The following is a 22,307-nucleotide window of genomic DNA, read 5'->3' as shown; positions in this document are numbered from 1 at the left end:
ACTTAGAGTTAAAACAACTGAGACAGGCTGATTAAAATAACAGCTGTCAGTTCTCTCATTCCTTATATCAAGACTGGAGATCACACTACTGATTTCAGTTCATTTAATATGTGAGTGCACAGATTCATTCTCAACTGGACATAAATGATGATCAAAGGTTGTATATATGATGAATTCATCAAATCCCAGCCTCTAACACAGTGTGCTGAATCTTAGCTTTGAATGTCCAGTATATTCTAATCAGTGCAATTTAAGCATTCACTGAACCTACAGTATCTACACCTGTGTGGCTAATGTGTGGTAAAGATACAGATCATGAAATTTAATTATTAATATAATATACATCATGAAAAATGAAAGCTGAAATTGATTCAGTTTAGTACTTTTCTCTGTATGCTCTGTGATTATAAAGGCCTTAAATTCTGTGATACGTACTGTAAATGATTTTCACAGAGGCCTTAAAGTACTTAAATCACTGCTGATAGTCTGGTTGTTTATATTTTCACATGTTTTTGTGTGTGTGCTACGAAGCACACACGCTTTGTAGCAGGGCGAAGCTATGAGCTAGAAAAATCCAGGCTGGCAGACAGCCTGTGTCTGTCCAACCAATCAGAGAGCTCCTTACATCTCACGGTGTAGCTAATTTGAATAGCCGCACGATTTTTAAAATGAAGTTGTTAATCCAACAGCTAATCCAGAAGTTAATCCCTGAGCGAACAGGAAAGGGAAATGGATTTTGAAATGCAGTTTATTAAAGTGCAATTGGAAAAAGGATTTTGAAATGCAGTTTATTAAAGTGCAATTGGAAAAAGGTTTTTCAAATGCAGTTTTTAAAAGCATTTTAAAAATCAGTTTATTAAATTGGAATTCAAAAATGAATTTACAAATGCAGAATTTATTCTACAATTCATTATTTAAGCACAGAATTCTTTATTTCGATGCGCGTGGCTCTTGTGGTCCTCCATACACTATGTTGACTTACCACATGACAAAGAAATATGACAGAGAAAGTGTGTCAGTTAGTTTTAATCCTGTTCGGTGTGAGTTCTTGACATCTATTTTTAAAATTCTTATTATTTTCCCCTCCATGAATTGCTACCTTATTGTGGTGGAGAGGTTTATGTGTACCAGGGATCCCAGAAGCTATGTTTTGAGAGGGCTTTTTTTTTTTTTTTTTTTTTGGCCTTAGTCCATGGGACCTGGCTGGGCACAGCCCGAAAAAGGGACATGGGCCCACCCTCCTGTAGGCTCACCACCTGTAGGAGGCGCCGCAGGGGTCGGGTGCAGTGTGTGTTGGGCGGTGACCAGGAGTGGAGGCCCTGGTGGACTGATCCCTGCCTACCGAGACTAGCGATTGAGACATTAAATGTCACCTCCCTTGTGGGGAAGGAGCCTGAGTTAGTGCGTGAGGTAAAGAGGTACCAGCTAGATATAGACAGACTCACCTCAATGCATGGCTTGGGCTCTACCTGGGAACTCTCGTCCTACTCGGAGACTTCAATGCTCTTGTGGGCAACAGCAGTGTGACCTGGAGCTTCATGACTGGGAGGAATGGGCTGCCAGATCTAAACTCAAGCAGTGTTCTGTTACAGGACTTCTGTGCAATCCAGAATTTGTCCATAACGAACACCATGCTCGAACATAAGGGTGTCCATAAGTTCACGTGACAAAAGGACACTCCAGAACTCCGATGATCAATTTTGTAATGGTATCATCAGATCTGATGAGAGTCTATCCATTAGTCCAGGGGTCGGCAACACTGGGCATGCGTGCCACAGCTGGCACGCAAAAGGTTAACTGATGGTACAACCATAGCTGGACTGGCCACTGGGCATTTGCCCGGTGGGCTGATGGTGATTTTTTATTTTTTTTGGTAACGGTATAAACACTGAAAGGTGGTGGATTGGCCAGATGCTGGTCGATGTGTAAAATTAACTCAGTTGTTTGGTGTTGGCTATGGCGGAGTTCCCAAAGAGGCCAGCAGGTGGATGAGGGAAAGGGGAGGCAGGGGGAGGAGAGACCCGAGGCGGCCGCCGGTCCGAGTGTCAGGTGAACTGAACTTCAGGTAAGAAGTTATGACCTGCAGTCTATCTGGGTCAGATATAAACCAAGTTTAGGTGGAGTTAATTTTCATTGTGCTGACTTTTTACAGTCAGTTACAATAACTCGTACTGCGTACTAGCTAGCATGACGGAGTTTATATACTGCTGGGTGGGTGCTATGATGTTACTGATAGTGAACTTTATTTTATTCATAAGGTTAGTTAGTAGAGTTGCCAACCGTCCCGTAAAAAAGCAGAATCGTCTCGTATTCAAAGAAAATATTACGCGTTTCGTATTGAGCTGAAAAGGAACACAGTTTGTCCCGTACTTCAGCTACAATGAAAAAAGGCAAAAAGCTGGAGTTATTCTGCGTCTTTACGCTGTCAGCTGCCTCTTCTTCTCTCATCCTCTCCTCCTCCCTCTCCTGTTGCTACTTCAATCATAAAACTGATCAATGATCAGTTGATCGGCTTTTCTGACGCAAGTCCCGTCTCTCTTGTTTGTTTATCACCCACTTTGCGCCAGAAAGAGGAAACCAGCGGATGTCGCGCTAAACAACAGCAGCACGTTTAAGCTTAATCAGCTGTTGTTAGAATTTATTTAATATTAATTTCTAGTATCAGCTGATGTTTGCTGGAGCCGCTGGTCATGATATCGGTTTGGATATGTGGTGAGAGGGAAACATGAAGAAACCAGGAGATGTCCTTACTCAATCATCAGAGCTGAACAGGTGATGGAGAAACATGTTTACCTTTTAGGTGACATGAATGAGTTGAAGGGAAGTTATGAACTGTTTCTGAGAGACAAATAACACCAGGATCCTTTTCTAAGTAGCTGACAGCTGGTAACTGTGCAGGGGCGGGTCTAGCAAAGGTTTGCCAGGGGGGCCAGGTAGGGCATTAACAGGGAAAGGTTGGCACAAAGAAATATGTTTCTTTCTTATTTTAATTTAAAATGTCTAGCTTTTATTAACCCTTTGAAACCGGTCAGAGCGGGCACGCTCCATTTTGCGTAACTATTTTTAAATCTCTGTAGAACTGGAACCACGTAAGGTAGTGCAATAATTTTTTTGCATATGAAACCGGAGGAGTTGTACTTACATCTTATGCATTCAGCTTGCCCTAGGTCACGGTTTCCTTCCACATATAGCTTTGCAAAAATTGCATAAAAAGCACTTGCAGCAACAAAACATAATATTCCAGAAACAAGCTTTGACGATCCGATCAGCTGTTCGCAACACTTCCTACGTTGGAATAGACGTCAGAGTGAACTATCGCATGTCCGCCATTACCTGCCCGAAACCGGAAGTGACGTCATTTTCGCGGAAAATGAAGATTTTTACCTTCAGGGGCTTATAAGCCTATACTGGTGTTTTTAAAAGTCATGTTTGACTTTATGCTTTTCTGTATAGTTTCTGGGATGCTTAGAACTCAAATTGCACTGCTGGAAATTTTTTGTTTTGATGCACATGCTGTTTTTTGTTTTGTTTTTTTTTTGCAAATTTGCGTTATAATATTTATTTTCATTTTTCCTGCAGTATATAAAAATAGGTGTCTCTCAAAAATAAAACTGTGAAGACACTCAAAATAAATTTCCTGTGGTTAGAAACTATTTTGTGCAACTTTTTTGTATTTACAGTTTTGAGGGATAAACCTCTTACATTTCTCAAACTAGAAATATATGTAAAAAAAACTAAACAAAAACGATTTTCAATTTCTTTGTAGTTTATTGCCCTTTTTTGCAATTTATGTAGTTACTATGGACTGTATGCATACATATTATTAAAATTTGGGCTATAACGGTTGTATTGATGTATAGCAACGTGAAATGCTCCCAAAAATGGCACTACAGCATGTAAAAATATAAAGATAAGCTCTGGCGGACTTGGTTCTATGGTAGGTCTTAAAGGGTTAAATAATTATCTGAATCTTACAACCAAAGTTTTTATCTGATGTATAGAACTCATACATATACCAACAAGACAGTGTACACCACTGTCACAACAGCGTTTGCTTTCATTCAAAGGCTTTATGACTTTAATACTAGAGATGGACCGATCCGATATTACGTATCGGTATCGGTCCGATACTGACATAAATTACTGGATAGGATATCGGCGAGAAATAAAAAATGTAATCCGATCCATTAAAAATCAAAAAAGCATCTCAAAAAACTTGCGACATGGCGTAACTCGGCTCATAACCGTAGCAATGCCTCACGTGATAGAGCGGCTGTGTGTATTTGGAGCCTCGCTAGCAAACTAGCATTTCATCTCCGAGGAAGTTATCCCAGAGAGAAGTAAAGCAAGTGTGTAAGTTCATCTCTGAATGGTTGTAAAGCATTCCCATGTTAAGCTTAACAACCGATATATGGAGCGACTGCCTCTCGCTCTCCTGCTGCTACTTCAATCGTGAAACTGCTTAATGATCAGCTGATCGGCTTTTCTGTCGCGAGTCCGTCTCTCTTCTTTGTTTTTGGCCCACTTTGCACCAGAAAGAGGAAACCAGCGGCTGAACAACAGCAGAACGTTTAAGCTTGATAAGCTGTTGTTAGAATTTATTTAATATTACTTTCTAGACCAGGATCCTTTTCTACGTAGCGGACGGCTGGTAACTGTGCAGGGGCGGATCTAGCAAAGTTTAGCCAGGGGGGCCGATGGGGCATAAACAGGGAAAAGGGGGCACAAAGACATACTTTTCTTTCCTATTTTCATTTAAAATATCTAGCTTTCAATAAATAATTATCTGAATCTTACACCCAAAGTTTTAATCTGATGTAAAATGTATAGCAGTCCATTGCTGTATATAGTAACTGTTAAGTCTAATATACCCTAGTAAGCTAGTACTTTTTCCTTTGGGAAGGTACCATCTGTGCAGTCTGCAATTCTGTTGAAGAAAGATGTTGAATCTATTTAATTATTCTTGAAAAATAATTTATTTTTGTGCATTTTTTTTCACCCTGCATCAAATTAAAGTTGATTACATCGATTAAGCATCATCAGGTGGAGGGTGGGGGGTGGTTCCCCATTTTCTTTTGCTGGGAGTTTGCAACCCTATTAGTTAGTTTGCTTAATATTTCTGCTAAGTACTCTTTAAAATACCAGAATAGGGAGGATGGAATAGGTTTAATTTTATTAGATTGATCAGTGTTGCTGAACTATGAAATATTTTGGGAGTGTATTTTTTTTTTACATACAGGTATAACAGAATAGCTTTAGTGTTGTTGTTTATTTAAACTTGAGTATGAACTTATACAAAATGCAGCAAGATATTTAAAAAACAGTTTTATTGATTAAAAAACACACTATATCGGATTCATATCGGTATCGGCAGATATCCAAATTTATGATATCGGTATCGGTATCGGACATAAAAAAGTGGTATCGTGCCATCTCTATTTAATACCTGGTGGGCCGTAGTGCTGGGCGATATGACGATATATATCGTGTGGACGATAGAAAAGTGTCTTCTATCGTTTCTATCGTTTCTAGCCCGAATTTTACAAATTATTACATAAAATATATCATTAACCCTTTACAACCGGTCGGAGCAGGCACACTCCGTTTTGCCTAACTATTTTTAAATCCCTGTAGAACTGTAACCACGTAAGGTAGCGCAATAATGGGTTTTTTTGCATATGAAACCGTAAGAGTTGTACTTACATCTTATTCCATTAGCTTGTCCTCGGTCACGGTTTCCTTCCACATATAGCTTTGCAAAAATTGCATAAAAAGCACTTCCAGCAACAAAAACATAATATTCCAGACTTGCAGCAACAAAAACATAATATTCCAGAAACAGGCTTTGCCGATCCAATCAGCTGTTCATAACACTTCCTAGTTTGTATACAAGTCAGCGCGAACTCTCGCATGTCCGCCATTACCTGCCCAAAACCGGAAGTGACGTCATTTTCGCGGAAAATGTAGTTTTTTAGCTTCAAAGCCTATGTTTGACTTTATGTTCTTCTGTATCGTTTCTGGGACGCTTAGAAGTCAAATTACACTGTTGTAAATAGTTTATTTTGATGCACATGCTGTGTTTTTGCAAATTTGCATTTATTTATTTTTATTTTTCCTGTAGTATATAAAAAATTGTGTGTCTCAAAAATAAAACTAAGAAGACACTCAAAATAAATAAATGTAAAGATAAGCTCTGGCGGACTTGGTTCTATGGTAGGTCTTAAAGGGTTAAATAGCCTGTGCAAATATATTAGTGTTGTCTTCTCACTATACATACTCTTAACAAGAGAAAATAAAGTATTAAAAAATGATATTTTTCGCAAAGAAACTCTGTCTTGTGGTTTTGCAACATGGTGCTGCTTTACGTGCACCCGGATTTGCGACATGCTTTACAGTAATTCAAAACAAAGACTGCACCCTCTCCACTCGCTGTTTAAAGACTGCATACTTTCCAGATGACCACAGGTCAGGTGGTATATCGTGATATATATCGTTATCGTGATATAAAATAATTCATATCGTGATAAATATTTTTTCCATATCGCCCAGCACTAGTGGGCCGGTCTCTTGTGAAAATGCCCGGGCTGATTTTGTGTCCCAGTCCAGCCCTGGGCACGACACGCAGTGAATTAATCTGAGAAGGTGCATTAAAAAATAAATGGCCGGGCCAGTGGTGCACATCGCAAATTAGACACATTAGTTGTGCCACTTCTTAATGACAGTATCTTAGCTAACAACCCCAACTACCAGATTCAACTTGTAATTGGCTAAAAATAACTTAGCCTACCGGTGAGAGGGGCGTTGCTAGCTGGCAGGTTTTTTCAAGCGATGTTGAAATTTCCACATTCCGACACTTCAAATGCTTCAGGAGCTGTCCTCTCAGTGCAGCATCAGCACCACGGAAATACATGTATACATCCGTAGACTCGAGACTGATCAAACCAGAAAGCTTTAATGAGCAGCTGGATTTGTCTCGCATTAACTGGCATTAACCGGCTGAGTTAATGCCAGTTAATGTGACATCAAAATGCAGCTGATTGAACTGAAAACCTTGACTCTGTGGGGGTTAAAGTTTGCAGAACTACGAACGCAGCTGGAATCCATAGCTGTGCGTGTTCATGGAGCTTGCATTTTCACCTGCTGGACATCACTACCTGACAAGTGTAACTGTCTTCAGAACATTGCAGAGGCCTTATTGACAGTATTTTGCTCTACATATTTGTGTGAGCAGATTTTCTCTCACATGAAGAGTGTCCTCAGGTAGCTGTCTGAATGCTGGACACTCGGAGACCTGTGTCTCCAAGTGGGAGACCAGAGATCACATTAAAATGTGTATCTCTGTATTAACAAACATGCCATATTGGCCCAGTTTATTTTTCTTATCATTGTTGTGAGGAGACCATAAATAGCATTTGCATTTTCTGTTGTACAGTTCATTTGCTGTTATGGAGTTCTTGTTATGGATAAAAAAAGTGTTTTTTCGTTTCAAAATAGCTGATAACTATTTGCTGATAGCTGCCAACATCTGTGAACAAATATAATTCTATAAAGTTGTTCTATATAGTGTGTAACTGTTAATATAGAGCGTTATTAAATTTATTGCTAATGCAATCATATGGCACACTGACTTCTGAGAAATTTTAGATGGCACTCATCATCAGAAAGGTTGCCTGCCTCTGCATTATTCAAACCTCGGATACAGGAGGAACGATGCAGTTTTCGTTTGGTTTGGCTCATTGCTACAGGCCATTGGATCCTTATACAGCTGTTGCAAAAGCTTGGTCCGCATAGCATAAGTCGGGCTCATTTCCGGTAGGTGTTGAACTCCGCCATGGCTGCACTATGTCACAATCCTGTTTATAATTTTTACGGACAGAATTTCTAGGTGTAGTCAAGTGGCAAAGGCTTCCACTTGGGTGGTCTCAGAATCTCATCTCTGCTTTTCGAAGATGATGTGGCTCTGTTTGCTTCATCAGTTGATGGAGATTGCAGATTTCAATGCAAGACACCCTACGAGACCACCCATCTCCCATGCTACAGTTAGCAAACTGCTTGCTAAGTTTCGTGAAACTGGTTCAGTGTTGGATTTGCCAAAATGTGGACGCAAGAAAACTGTCACTAATGAAGAAACATCAGTGGCTGTCCTAGCTTCATTCAGCAAGAGCCCACAGCGTAGCACTCGCCGCATGTCACTGGAGAGTGGCTTTAGTCGAACATCCCTTCGGCGGATATTAGCTACTCACAAATGGCACCCTTACAAACTCCAGCTACTGCAGCATCTCAACGAGGATGACCCAGATTGGCGCACAGAATTTGCAGAATGGGCAAAACAAAAATCGGAACAGGACCCTCAGTTCACGCAGAAGATTTTGTTCAGTGATGAGGCAAACTTTTATGTTAATAGCGAAGTTAACAAACAAAACCACCGCTATTGGTCTGACACTAACCCACATTCGATGGATCCCTCCAAGACTGTTGGAACAACAAAAGTGATGGTTTGGTGTGGTATATGGGGTACAACGATAGTGGATCCATTCTTCATCAATGGAAACCTCAAGGCCACTGGATATTTGAAATTGCTACATGATGATGTGTTTCCCTCTTTATGTACTGAAGCTGGCACGTTCCCTGAGTTTTTCCAGCAAGATGGTGCACCACCACATTATGAGTGCCAGGTCCGAGCATTCCTAGATGAACAGTTTCCTGGAAAGTGGATTGGTCGTCGTGGGCCAGTTGAATGGCCCCCAAGGTCTCCCGATCTGACCCCCTTAGACTTTTATCTTTGCGGTCATCTGAAGGCAATTGTCTATGGTGTGAAGATACGAGATGTGCAGCACCTGAAACTACGGATACTGGATGCCTGTGCTGGCATTTCTCCTGCGGTGTTGCTATCAGTGTGTGAAGAGTGGGAGAAGAGGGTTGCATTGACAATCCAACACAATGGGCAGCACATTGAACACATTTTATAAGTGGTCAGAAACTTGTAAATAACTCATGAAAGAATAAAGTTACGTTGAAACCAAGCACACCATTGTTTTTCTTGTGACATTACCAATAAGTTTGATGTGTCACATGGCCCTCTTCCTATTGAAAAAACAAAAGTTCTATCCAAGATGGCCGACTTCTAAATGGCCATCATGGTCACCTCCCATCTTGAGGAGTTTTCCCCCTCACATATACTAATGTGCCACAAACAGGGCTTTAATATCACCAACCATTCCCATTTCATTACGGTGTATCCATATAAATGGCCCACCCTGTATATTGAACTTATGGCTCCAAAGAGACCTATCAGTTTTTGGTAGAATCCTTTTGACTAAAGGTGAAGGTGTTTGCAGATTTGTGTATCCAGCCCTTTCCCTTAATGTGTATGATTCCACATGTAAAAATATTAATAACTTGTTGGTTAACTTTGTATGGAAGAATAAGCACCATCATATGAAAAAAATCATTGCTTTGTGGACCTAAAGATAAAGGTGGTTTTGGCCTTCTGGACTTCATGGACCTGAACTATGCATTTTAGGTGAAATGGCTAAAAGAATGTTTAAAATCTCCTGAATCATTATGGCATTTCATTCCACACAACACTTTTAGGAATGATGGAGGTCTACAGTTCTTATTGTGTTGTAATTACAGTATGTCAAAGTTAAAATGTCTGCATTTTATCAACAGGCATTGTTGGCTTGGAAACTATGTTATTCACATAACTTTTCTCCACATACATTCCTTGTTCCAGATAATGGATCTATCACTAAAAGGAACAAATCACTTTACTTGCTGAATTGGATATATATATGTATATATATTGATAAAAATGTAATCTATTTAAAAGACTTATTTGACTGTGAAGGCCAACTACTAAGTTACAGTGACTTTCCCTATTAAATTTAAAGATTATAGCGCAGTAATAAAGTCTGTTCCCAGCGGACTGATTGAGTTGATGAAAAGCTACAAAAAACAGAATACACTACATGCATCCGTTAACACTCTTTATATAAATGGTATTGATCTCTTAAGCAAGAAAGGCACCAATAAATATATTAGAGAATGTTTGTATAATGCTAAGAAAATAGCTCCAAGAGGGAAGTTTTTTTGGAATGCTATTTTTGAAAATATCAAATGGGATAATGCATGGCTTGTTCCTTTTAGATTTTGTATTGCAAACAAAATAAGAGAATTACATTTGAAAATACTACATAACATATATCCATCCAACACATACATTTCAAGATTCTTTGACACTGATAGAAAATGTACCTTTTGTAAATCTGAACCTGAAAGTCATTTGTTTTATGGCAGTTCATAAAGTGTTACACTTTGGAGAGAACTTGAAAATTATATACTGTGCAAAACAACATGCGAAGTCAAAATTGAAGGGAAGGACATTATCACTTATTTTGAAACCAAAGAAAAAAAATTTATGTACCACTGTCAGTCTTTATATCTTACTAGGGAAATTCCACATACATACATGTAAATGTCAAAACCAACCCTATTATTTCATTTGTTTTTAATTGAAATTCAATATTACTTAAGCTCTCTTAAATTAACTTCAAATAAAAAAGTTAATTTAAGAAAAAAATTTCAAATTTCAATTAAGAAAAAAATTTCAATCATTGATTGAAATTCATTCAGAAATTTTCAACAAATGGGCTGTCACAAATATTATTTTCAAGTACAAAGGTATTATGAAGTCTGTCACATCCCTCTTTTTTTCCTTTATTTATTTACCCTTCTTATTTTCATTGTATTGCTTATTGTTACTCATATTTGCCCTGTATGTCTACTGTACAAACTGAACTGAAATGACTGACTGCTCACTTTACAATTCCAAAAGCTTTAGCTGTTGGGTTGCTACCCTCAAGTGGGCTTTGGAGGTATTACAGGTGAGTTATGGGAGGCCCTTCTCAGCACAAAGAAATACTTTCAGCATTTTTTGCTGTGGCTTAATTACAGAATACATGTATATCCATATATTGTATAGGTATAAGAATCTTTGTTTAAAATATCTCCACAGAAGGAGATGATTGGCTTATTCTGAAAGAAAATGATGTACAGTGTAGACGGTGTTGTGCTCGCCAGTCAGAAGAAAAAACAAGACTTAAAAAAATGAAAGTATGCAAACATATTTGCCATCATTGTAGCTTGCAACACAGTGACAGCCATTAGGTCCACTTCCTGGTCTCAAAGGTTGTCATTTCTTTTTAGTTCGACAGGCACATACAACAGGAAAAAGTTTCGTACATACAAGTTTTCAAGGTAAGGATTATTTATAATTCTGTCAACAAAATGCTTCAACTAAATTCTGCATTCATAAACACAATAAATGATGAATGATCATCGTGACAATATGGGAACTTTTTTTTGGCATGCTAAAACTGTATTACAAGCATAATAATTTTTTAAAATCATTTTTCCCTTGACCTTCCTGTCGTGTTCGGGTCAAATCTGATTGCACCTTCTTCACTGTGTATATAATGGATAATTTGTAACATCTTTTTTCTTTACATTTTTTTAACTTTCAATGCACATAATTGGGAAACACGAACCCAATTTAAAAAATAAAAACAGAAGGCAATGATTTGCAAATCTAATAAATGCTTAATTGATTCACAATAGAACAGAAACATAGGATAAAAAAAATCAAGACACTGAGACCTGGAGGGCTGTGGTTGCAAGGGAGGAATGAGAATTAGCACCTCAGGGTCTGAGGCAATGATGCTCAGTTCAAAAGTAGGAGTGGCCACCCTGTGTCAGGGATGGGATGCTGCCAACATGGAGGAGTTGAAGTATATTAGAGACTGAGGGGAGGGGGAGATTGACAGATGGATTGAGGTCCTGTCTGCAGTGATGCAGACGCTTTTTTAGTCTGTATTGAAGAGAGTGTGAGCATTAAAATGTAGCTGTCCATTCCACTCATGTTTTATGAAACAGAAGGTTTATGTAGCTGCTTATTTGTCAAAATATGATATCTTATATAAGATATAACTTTCCTGGCATGATAACACTGTGTTTACTGTTGTTGAGGGCTCTGTTCTGTTTTCTACTGTCATTTTGGTTGCCACTTTAAAACCACCATTAATTTAGGCTCGATTTACCAAAATAATGTATTACTCAAATTCTTACAGAATCACATAGTGTTCTTGTCTTTCAAATCTCTACTTGTTGAATTGCTTTTCAGTTCATTCCACAACAGCAACTCAGAGAGGGTGATGTGGGATACCGCTCATGTCCCAGCCTGAATGACAAAGTTCATGTTCTGGTCACTGTTGTTGTGTCTCTACTAAGTGAACCAGTGTTGAAAAAGCTGAGAGATGTCAGACTGACAGCCAGTGAAATGGGTACAGTAACAGTTTTAAAATTGTAATACATTATGTGAACTAATTTTGACATGTAAGTCTATAGACAGTAATAATAAAAAATAACAACAACAACAAATACATGACATCTTATTAAGTTTTTGTGTTACCAGACATTCCCCAGCTGGCTATTCTCACCAAAGTTGATGAAGCCTGTCCTGAGGGAACGAGATCACAAAAACATCTACAAGAGCAAGTACCTGAAAGAACAGGTAAATCTTTTCTGTTGGTAGTTTTTGATTTTTGTTTTGCTTTTAATTTGGAAACCTTTTCTAAAATGTTAAGTTACGTTTTTTAAATTCAGCACCGAAATCGTTTTATACTCACTAATTAACTGAATTTGATTTAACACCCAGTTCGACAAATTTAACCAGCTGCTGGGACTCCCAGTGAACTGCATCTTTCTTGTAAAGAACTACAGTTCAGAAATCAGCATCGATGACGCCACTGATGCTCATATCCTGTGTGCACTGATGCAAATGATTTTCTATGGAAACACCTTCCTCAACCACTTGAAATACCAACACATTCTCATCCCAAAATGTAACATACTGACACTATGTAACAAATCGTTAGTATGTTACGCTTTAAGAAGCAGATGTGAAACTGAATGCAGTACTGACTGAAATATAAATCATGTTCTGTTATGTTAATTGACTGAAAACTGCATGAATAACTTGTACTTAGGATAAAGGCATGTGGTTGGATTTGATGCATTCGTTTTTGAAAAAAGAAAGTTCTTGAATGACTGTCTCCTGACTTTATTTAATATTTATCAGTATTCATCAGTGAACTATAGCTAACAGCTGACACACAGTCATGCTGTCATACTGTTAACATTGTCAATATTAAATGTAAAACCTATAATGACAACTAAAAAATGAAAATGATATAGACTAAGGACAAATATGTATCCCTTCATTTAAACATTATAATGTGAGGCTTCATTAAATCCCAGTAAAGTCTCACATTTAGTTGGATACAGTCTTTTTATTATACTCTGTATGGAAAATTTTAAAAACATTTAGCCAAAGTTACTCTTATATTTTAATATGCAAAAATCTTTGTTATGGTTTGTGGATTTTTTAATGGGCTGTGTCATTTTGTTGTAAAATTATTTAAAATAAAGCTTCACAGACAGAAACCAAAGCAGAGTTTAGAGTTTTTGTTTATGGCAAGGTTTTCATTTTCATTTATTTCTTAGTATTTTCACTTCTAGTTTGTGTGGATGATATTTGATTAGTTCCTTCATTGTTTTTCTCTATGTTTTCCCCTCTGTTGGTATTTTGGTGCTTTGGTATTTCATGGCTTCAGTAGTTGTTTTTAATTACTTCCTGTTCTGATTGGATAATTAGATAATGCAGTAAACTAGAACATATTCTGCTCTGCAGCAGGTTATGTTCCACAGTAGAGACAAAGAAGTAAGAAATCTTTACCTACTGATCAATTTTCTGGAAAACTGTGTCACCATGTATTGAATTTCTGCCACAGAAATATTCATTTTACTCCCTCGGACACCCGTGTGCAGATAGTATAGTTTTTCAGTGTTGTCTAATTTCTTTGTTTTCCTGATGATCAGCAAGAAATAAAAATTGTCAGCAGTAACTTTAAAATGAGATATCCCTTCTGGCTGCAAATATTTTAATATAATTTACTCAAAATACAGCAAATTTTTGTTCTCGCTGCCCTTATATCATATTTAGACATAGCTTCATTTACATTTTAAGTCATTTCAAGTCTAAATATTTAATCTTTATTGTAAGACTGCTAAACACCACCAAGTCTGCAGCGAAGAGAATAAAAACTAAAAGTTATTTTCGAGCCTTAATTTGATGAACTATTGGGTTCATTATCCATCACATTCTTCCATGTCTTAATAAAAGAATTGGTAAATTAATAAGTCTTCATTTTTGCCAGCTTTCTTTCTTGCCTTCAAATCAATGGCTGTCCATGTTTTCTACAGTCATTGCTTCAAATAGCCTAAATTTTATTAATATGTAGCAACTCATTTCCAGTCTTACTGACCAAATGCTCAAAATTGTAATACTATATTACTCTACTAAACTTTCCCTCTCATAAACACCACTGCTTTTTCTGCAGCAGCTGTGTTGTTTTCAGTTTTTCTTATAGGCTACTACATTGTTATTTTCCTTTGAAAAATCAGCCACTATTTTGCCAGTATCAATAACTGTGATTGGTTAGATACTGAATATGCCACCCCTTTCATGTGACTATTGTTAGGTTGCTTTTGATAACAGTTGTCATTGTTGTACTTAAATTTGTAAACCTTGCCCTGAACTGCATGTTTAGATATTCTTCTGTTCTCCTCCCCCCACATGTAAGATGGTATAGTGCTTAACTGCATCCATCAGGTTCTGGTTTCCTTATCTGGTAAGGGATGTTCACTCCCGGCCATTTAGGGGCTCGCCTATGCTTGTATGTGGTGAACCATTAAAGTTAAGCCATATACGGGTGAGGGGAAATGACCTTTGGATAACTAGCAAATGTGGTTAAACAGTTGTAAGCATATATTGTGTGGCAGGAAGTCACATACACAGAGACACACACACACACTCACTCATGAGGTCGGCTGAACATCTTGCCGGACTTCCCTTGCTAGCAAGTGAGAACCATATGGAGTGTCTTGCTTTTATTCACAGTGACGAACCTCTGCGCCAGAGAGGTGTGACATTAGACCTAACAACTGTACTATCTAATTTATCAAGCTGATGATCAGCTTCATGTGACTGGTCATCCGGACCGCCAAGGTAAAGAAAAGTGAATCCAGATAATCAATGTCAAGGTCTTGTCTTATCTATCTATCTTTCTAGCTGCCTAGCATAGGCTATCCTTAAATGATAAACTGCTGTCCAAGAATATTGCAGTGGCTCAATATAACAGCAGCCGTGATAAATCAAATACTCTGCAGATTGCACTGAGACACACTGAAACGAAGCAGAGGATTCTTTGGTGATGTTAGGGAGAAAAAGATTCAAGGGAATGTGTGTTCAGATCACATGATTTATATATTATTGCAGATACATGTTTACTATTGTTTGTTTACTGTTAGTCAGTTCTGTCACGTTGCTGTCTCCCCTAAATCACTTTATGTTGGTTGACCTCTCAGGTCTGCCACAGAAATATTCTGGAAAATATTTAACTGATAGATTAAAAAGCTGTGAAGAAAAAAAAAAGCAATAAAAAAAACTTTTACACAATTTTAAAGATGAGATTTTGAATTTACTTACATTCATAAACTTAACATATATTTTATTTGTATTTGGTGTAAGATGCCAATTAATATAAAAAAGATAAATTAATGAAAATTACTGACAATAGAGTTGATGAATTGAATAAAAGAATATTATTAAAAACATACAAATGTAAAAAAAAAAAAAATAAGGCTTGCACATATCTCACCAGTCTTGCACAAAATCAAAAAATAAATTTATCTAATCATCATTATTGATCCATGTCTGCACAGTGTTATATTTTTAGGGGCTGGGATGGCACGGCCCAAAGTGATAATGTTTTCATGGGGCCCTGAATCCCATGAAAATGACACAAAGACATCTCAGCAACACATCACAATTTTACTGTGTCAGCACAGCCACTGGGTACCCAGTCTGCTAGGATCTGTTTCCACTTTTCACAGTTTTACTGTCACTCAGTAAGTACTTGGTGTCTTCACCAACCATAGTAATCTGCAAGGAGGTTTCCAACCCAGCACTGACCAGCTTCAAACTAGCAACTGCCAGCAGCCACTCACCATTGAGTGGTTCCTAGTCCTGAGTGTTCAGGTAGGTAAATGATGGAGTGGTGTATAATCTTTCAGACTGGGAGATGCAGAATTCATTTTTGTTTTTATTAAACAAAAGGACAACAGAAATCTCTTAATATGAGAAATCATATTAAAATCTACAAGAAGTATAATATAGGGTGACCAACCGTCCTCTTTTCCCCGGACATGTCCACTTTTCACGTTCTGTCTGGGGCTTCTGGGGGGATTTTCAAGATTGATGAAAACGTCCGGGTTTTCCTACAGAGGACCCATATCTGTGACATCATCCCCAAGCTGCGGCTTTGTGAGTTGTTGTTCTGCGTTCACAGACGGGACAGACAGCATGCAGCAGTGCGCCTGGTGATAAGATGCCAAAGCGCAACTGCAGCTTTTCAGACAAACTGCAAAAGAAATTTCTCTCCTACTGTCCCGGTACTGGTAATTTTTCTTATACAGATGAGGCCTTATCTCTGTACTATTATTTAATTCCAGAGGTTTTCAAGTTATTTTTTTGCCCATGTTGACTTGTAAAAGCCTATATGACATTTTTGTTTCACCATTCATTAACCGCACAGAGAAGGCATCGTTTAAATATGTTAAATTTTTCTTTAAGCAAACAGTATTATTAAAGTTCTCATGACTGGGCTAAGTGTCCTCTTTTTTGGAAATCAAAATATGGTCACCCTAGTATAATATGAAAGCAGTATAGTTTTCTTACACAATTAGATGTCTGTTCAAAGGTGGATAGATACAAGAGCAAAACACAAAAACTGAAAGCCAAGTCTACAAAGCAAACACAGAAACTTTGTCATTCAAGCAAAAAAAAAAAAAAAAAAAAGACCTGAAGAGTTTCTAGTCTCTAAGGGTAAATGCTTTAGCCAAGGAAATGAAAATCAGCATGCAAAGAATTACTCTGACATCCCTGTTCAGACCCAAAAGTAATTTTAACACAACAATAAACAAGGTTCAGCAGGTCTGCCGTTTGTTGACGTAGTCCTCTCCAAAGTCGATCATCTGCTTCAGAGCAGCCAGTATCAGTGTGTTGACGTCATCATCGGTTTGGATCTCAGAGTGGTAGTTCTTGACAGGAAAGATGCAGTTCAGTGGAATACCCGATGTCACACTGACTGTCTCCATCTAAATTTCAACAGTTTAACCTTTATTAGCATTTATTTTACTTGAATTAAACTGTTGGTAAAAATAAATAAATATTCCAGCTAAATACTGAAAATTACCGCTAGAAAAGTACCTGTTCCTTCAACCAGGTGCTCTTATACACATTTCTTATATTTTTTTTGACTTCTGGACAGGCTTCATCAATTTTGGTGAGAATTGCCATTTGGGGAATTCCTGTCAATACACAGAATATCAGAGTTGAGGTGATGTTTGTCAGCTTATTTAATTCAATTTGGGTTTATCCTATAACCAAACTTGGCTCTTACCCATGTCCCTGGCTGCAAGTCTGACAGTCCTCATCTGTTTTATTATATCATCACTCATAAGTTTTATTTTGTTGGCATCGATCACAGACACTAAAACATGAACTTTGTCATTTAGAGTGGGCTCCTTGATGTAGTCATGATCATGTTCAGATAATGAAGATTGAGGATTGAACTGGAAAACAATGAAGTCAATTAAACTAAACAAGTATACGCAAATGTTTCACACACACATACACATATATATGTGTATTAGAGCTGGGCGATATAAGATTTTTTCATATCACGATATGTTTTTTTCATTTCAGGTGATAACGATATATATCACGATATAAGCCAAATAACTATATTTGTAAGATTTAAATGTGCCGTTGCTCACAAGTAAAATGTGAAATAATCAGCAGCTTGTCTTGATTTTAATATTTATTTCCCATAATAAGTTTAACAGGGTAGATGTACTTAAGGAACATGAGACTTTTTCAGATAAATAAAGGCAAATATTGCAAACTACACAAAAGGCAGCCGCTAAAGTGTTTAAGTTTCAAAATAGAACAAACAAAACAGACTACTAAATTGTCAATTCCACTTAGAAACAAAATATTAATTCTAAAAATAAATCTTAGTTTGTTTTACAGAAGAACAGACAAAATTGACTAACTTTTGTCAATATCAAATAAACTGAGAACTAAAAGGAAATTTTCAATCTCTCCTTGTTGTATAGCTTTCTGAACTTTCTGAATCCTTTATCATCTGCAACTGAAAATAGCTGTGGATGATTACTATACCTTTCTAATGTGGCGTTGTTGTCCCTGGCTCTCTTTCTCTCTCTCTCCCGCTCTGTTCCTGTGCTACTGCGAGTGTAACTACCGCCCCTACCCCCTCTTCCCAGCGCAAAGCACAAAGCTCGCGTGCAGAGTGAAGCGGAAAAAAAGTGCGAGAGAGAGGGTGAGAGAAGGAAAGAAAAAAACCCCACGGCTCGCGATAAGGAACCGGCTCGCGTCGTTCACGTCAAAAATCCGGCTCTAAGAGCCATTTCGTTCGCGACCGACACATCACTACGAAATACCTTCGCACTACGGAACTTCTATGGCCCTTCCGTTCGACAATCTCTCCAGCATTGGAACCATCATCTCTTTTCTCTTCGGTAACCTGGTCACCCACGCTCTCGGTTGATTTTTCTCTAGTCGGCACACTCATTTCCTCCATTACCTGGGCAGCCCGGCTGGCTACTTCCCAAACAACTACACATGTGCGGCTTGGCACTTGTGCTGTACGTAACAAGTCACGTGACGTGACGCTGCGGCTGTGATTCGTTCGGCTCTGCGCTACTTAATTTGGATTGGCTGTTCTTTTCTTTTTTTTTTAAGAGAGCAAGGTCTATCGCAATAGTTTATTTTTTCTATCGAGAAAAAGTTATTTCGCAATACATATCGTTATCGTTCTATCGCCCAGCTCTAATATGTATGTATGTATATATATATATATATATACATATACATACATGTTTTTGGAAATCTAACTTTTAAATACACTGTATGTGTTATTTCAAGGCATAATTAAATCGTGTCATTGGATACACCATCAAATAGTGTCTTCATGATACCTTGTAACCATCCTTCACGTGCCCCTTCATGGCCTGTATGATGTCTTCCACCTTAACTCCTGTGTCCTTCTCAAGGCCCATGATATCAGTGAAGGCAAAAGGATAAAAAGTTCCTGGTCCTCCTTTTTGGATTTTGAAAGTTTCATACTGTAAAACAGAAGGTTTTAACTATTCTGATAACAGGGTTACCTAATCACTGAAGACTACAAAACCTGTTTCTGGTTTAGTATAAGGCTGATATCTGTAAGAACAACTATGGAGAAAAGTAAAGTGAAACTAATCTTCAGACAAAGATTCAAGAAGCAAAAAACAAAAAACCCCCATCTGTCACGCAAGAGCAGACCACATCCTAAGACCTCTGTAGTGCTAATCTTTACTGTGCTCTAGTGGAAAAACAAGTGAGCTTGGTTCTACGTGCAGCTTTATAGCCGTTTAGTTTCAGTCCACTAGTTTTGTTACAAATTGCATGACTTTTGTTTAACAAATTGCACAAAATACATGAGCTTGACTAAACCATACTAGAATTAAAACATACTTGTTTAGTGAAGCTCGTTCCAGAAATTGCATCTGCCAAAGCATTTGCAGCCATTCTGCCTTGTAAAAGAGCGTCAACTGAGTTGATGAAGCTGGACTTGCCGGCACCAACGGGTCCATGAAGAAGAATTCTGAGGTGCTGGAGCTCAGAGTTATAAGGCTGGTAATTATTTATGCTCTGGAGATCATTGGTTTTGCCACTGTTCAAAGAAGAATATTTATGAAGTTAAAGTCAAGAAAGTGAAACTGATAGTGGTGCAGATACAGTGGTGAGACTATGGAGAATATTGCAAACACCAACAAGAACAGGAAATTAAGCTGACAGCAACCGATTTTTGCAAGTAGATGATTTAAGACGTTTACGTGGCAACAAAACCACATTAAGAGTCAAACACTCACGTCCACTGCATTTTCCTCCATTCTTCACTTAAAACTGAAAACATGCACAGAGTTGACAAAAAACATTGAAAATACATTTTAAAGAAAGCAATGATTGATAATACGTAATTTTTTCTGATCTGTTTGACTTTGTGTTATGTGTTATCTTACTCGTTGGAGTGTTTACAGGTCGAGACTTTTGTCCTCCCATTGCTGTAAAACATTATAGCACAATAATACATCCATACATATGCATTGAAACATTTAGAACATAACACTCTTTGCCCAAAATCATTTGTATTGTACTGTGTTATACTGCTCTACTCCCATGTTCTGGACCTGAAAACAGGGTTTGATCTTTCGTTTCACTCTATAATACTGAACTTATTTTTCTACGAAGGTTTGAACTTTGAGAGTGTTTAAACAAGAGAGAAACGTGAAAATGTTGATGCCTGTCTGAGAAAAGTGTATAAAGCATTTAGTGAGGGATTTTACAGCCTTAAAACATCTATAATAATTGTAAAAAATAAAGTTAGCTACTTTGCGGATTTCACCTATCGTGGGTTATTATTAGAACGTAACACCCACGATAAACGAGGGAACACTGTAATTTCATAAAATCATTACTCACCTACAAAGAAAGTCTAATATTGTTTTCTTTTGTCTTTAAAATTTCACTGGAAAATAGAAAATAGAAATAAAAGGTTGAGAGAGAAAGAAAGGAAGCATTTTTAGGTAGCACCACCAAATGTAACTAAATAACAATAATAAATTACATTGTTGTGAAAAAATTACAAATGTATACGACAGAGATGCTCATCACTGTTATATGTTCAAGTACATAGTGTGGAGCATGTCATAAGGCCTTTAGGCAATCAGATGTAAAACACAATATTTATGAATTTTTTAATTTGTAAATTGGTCAGATTTGACGCGAACATGACAGTATATTTGGTATACATATTCAGTAATGCGCATACATTCTTACATATATTTATTCTTATAATTCTCATATTCCTATTCTTATATTTTGCCTTGTTCTTGTGTTTCTTGTATTTTGCACACCTCTGTTGCTGTTGAAAAGGGAAACATTTTTAGGTAGCACCACCAATTGTAACTGAATAACAATAATCAATTACATTGTTATGAAAAAAAAAAATACAAATGTATAAAAAGGAATAGAAAGAATAGAAAGAAAACGTAACTTCATTGAAATGCAAAGAATAATGTCACAGTTATTCTGAAAGTCATTACCTTCTCCTGTGTGGCTCTGGACAGTTTGACTGCAGTGGGGGCAGACAGAGCTCATTTATACTGTTCTTGCTACTTTCACATTTCTTATCATAGTTTTACTTTTACTTTCTTTTTTATTTTTATTGATGTTGACTCAGTTTACTGTATACCACATTACTTGACTTCACATCACTGGAACTTGCACTATGTTCAATTAAGATAAGATGAGATGAGATGAGCTGAGATAAGATAAGATAAGATAACATGAGATGAGATAAGATAACATGAGATAAGATTAGATTAGATAAGATAAGACTTTATTGATTCCACAACGCTGAAATTGCGTTACCCCAGCTCAGGTACAGATGGCAGATGATAAATACAAAAATACAAATAAAATACAAACAAATACAAAATAAGTAAGATAATAAACTATATACAACGGTAGCATACACAGAATGTGATTATTGATAGAGGGTTGTGGAAATATGCAAGACATAAATGTAAGTCTTCTACCACTGCTATTACTATGTAAGTAATAGATGTCTATAAATATCTATAAGTATAGACATGTGCATGCACACACACATCCATACTAAATATACATATGCATACATACACATACACATATATCTATACCTGCTCACGTCCATACATATAAAAGGTGCATGTGCATGAAGTATCACCATGGATATCCGAGGGAGCGGTCTCTTTGCTGTAACTTTCTTTTGAACGTTTAGAAACCACAAGTTTCTGCTCTTTTGCACCTATAGAGCAACTTGAGAAGAGGTTGCGCCATGTATGGTGTGACAGGAGATGACACAGACACACTCGCTCAAATACGCTTGCCTTGTCACGTAGTTAACTGAACTGTGTGTAAGCCAGTGGTTTGGACGTGCTTGAGAGGCTGTCATACGTGGTTTACAGACTGCAGCCGATCAAACGGAATAGGGTGCTCGCCTGGTACCCTATCAGCCCAT

At 37.5% G+C, this 22,307-nt stretch overlaps 1 protein-coding gene and 1 pseudogene across 1 annotated transcript; one reads left to right on the top strand and one right to left on the bottom strand.

Moving 5' to 3' along the window:
* The window catches only part of LOC134626132 (interferon-induced protein 44-like), a 109,493-nt pseudogene that overhangs the window by 62,426 nt on the left and 24,760 nt on the right, over positions 1-22,307 (top strand).
* Positions 17,107-20,305, bottom strand: LOC134626719 (interferon-induced protein 44-like). Its single transcript, XM_063472658.1, has 7 exons — positions 20,266-20,305; positions 20,116-20,149; positions 19,718-19,916; positions 19,183-19,329; positions 17,583-17,754; positions 17,390-17,490; positions 17,107-17,277 (listed from the first exon to the last, which is right to left on the bottom strand). The coding sequence occupies exons 1-7, from the start codon at positions 20,303-20,305 to the stop codon at positions 17,107-17,109; spliced, it is 864 nt and encodes a 287-aa protein (XP_063328728.1).

This window comes from Pelmatolapia mariae, linkage group LG4 (genome assembly GCF_036321145.2).
Source record: "Pelmatolapia mariae isolate MD_Pm_ZW linkage group LG4, Pm_UMD_F_2, whole genome shotgun sequence".
Lineage (NCBI taxonomy): Eukaryota > Metazoa > Chordata > Actinopteri > Cichliformes > Cichlidae > Pelmatolapia > Pelmatolapia mariae.
Note: the sequence above shows the minus strand (reverse complement) of the source record. Positions and strands in the feature narration are given on the sequence as shown.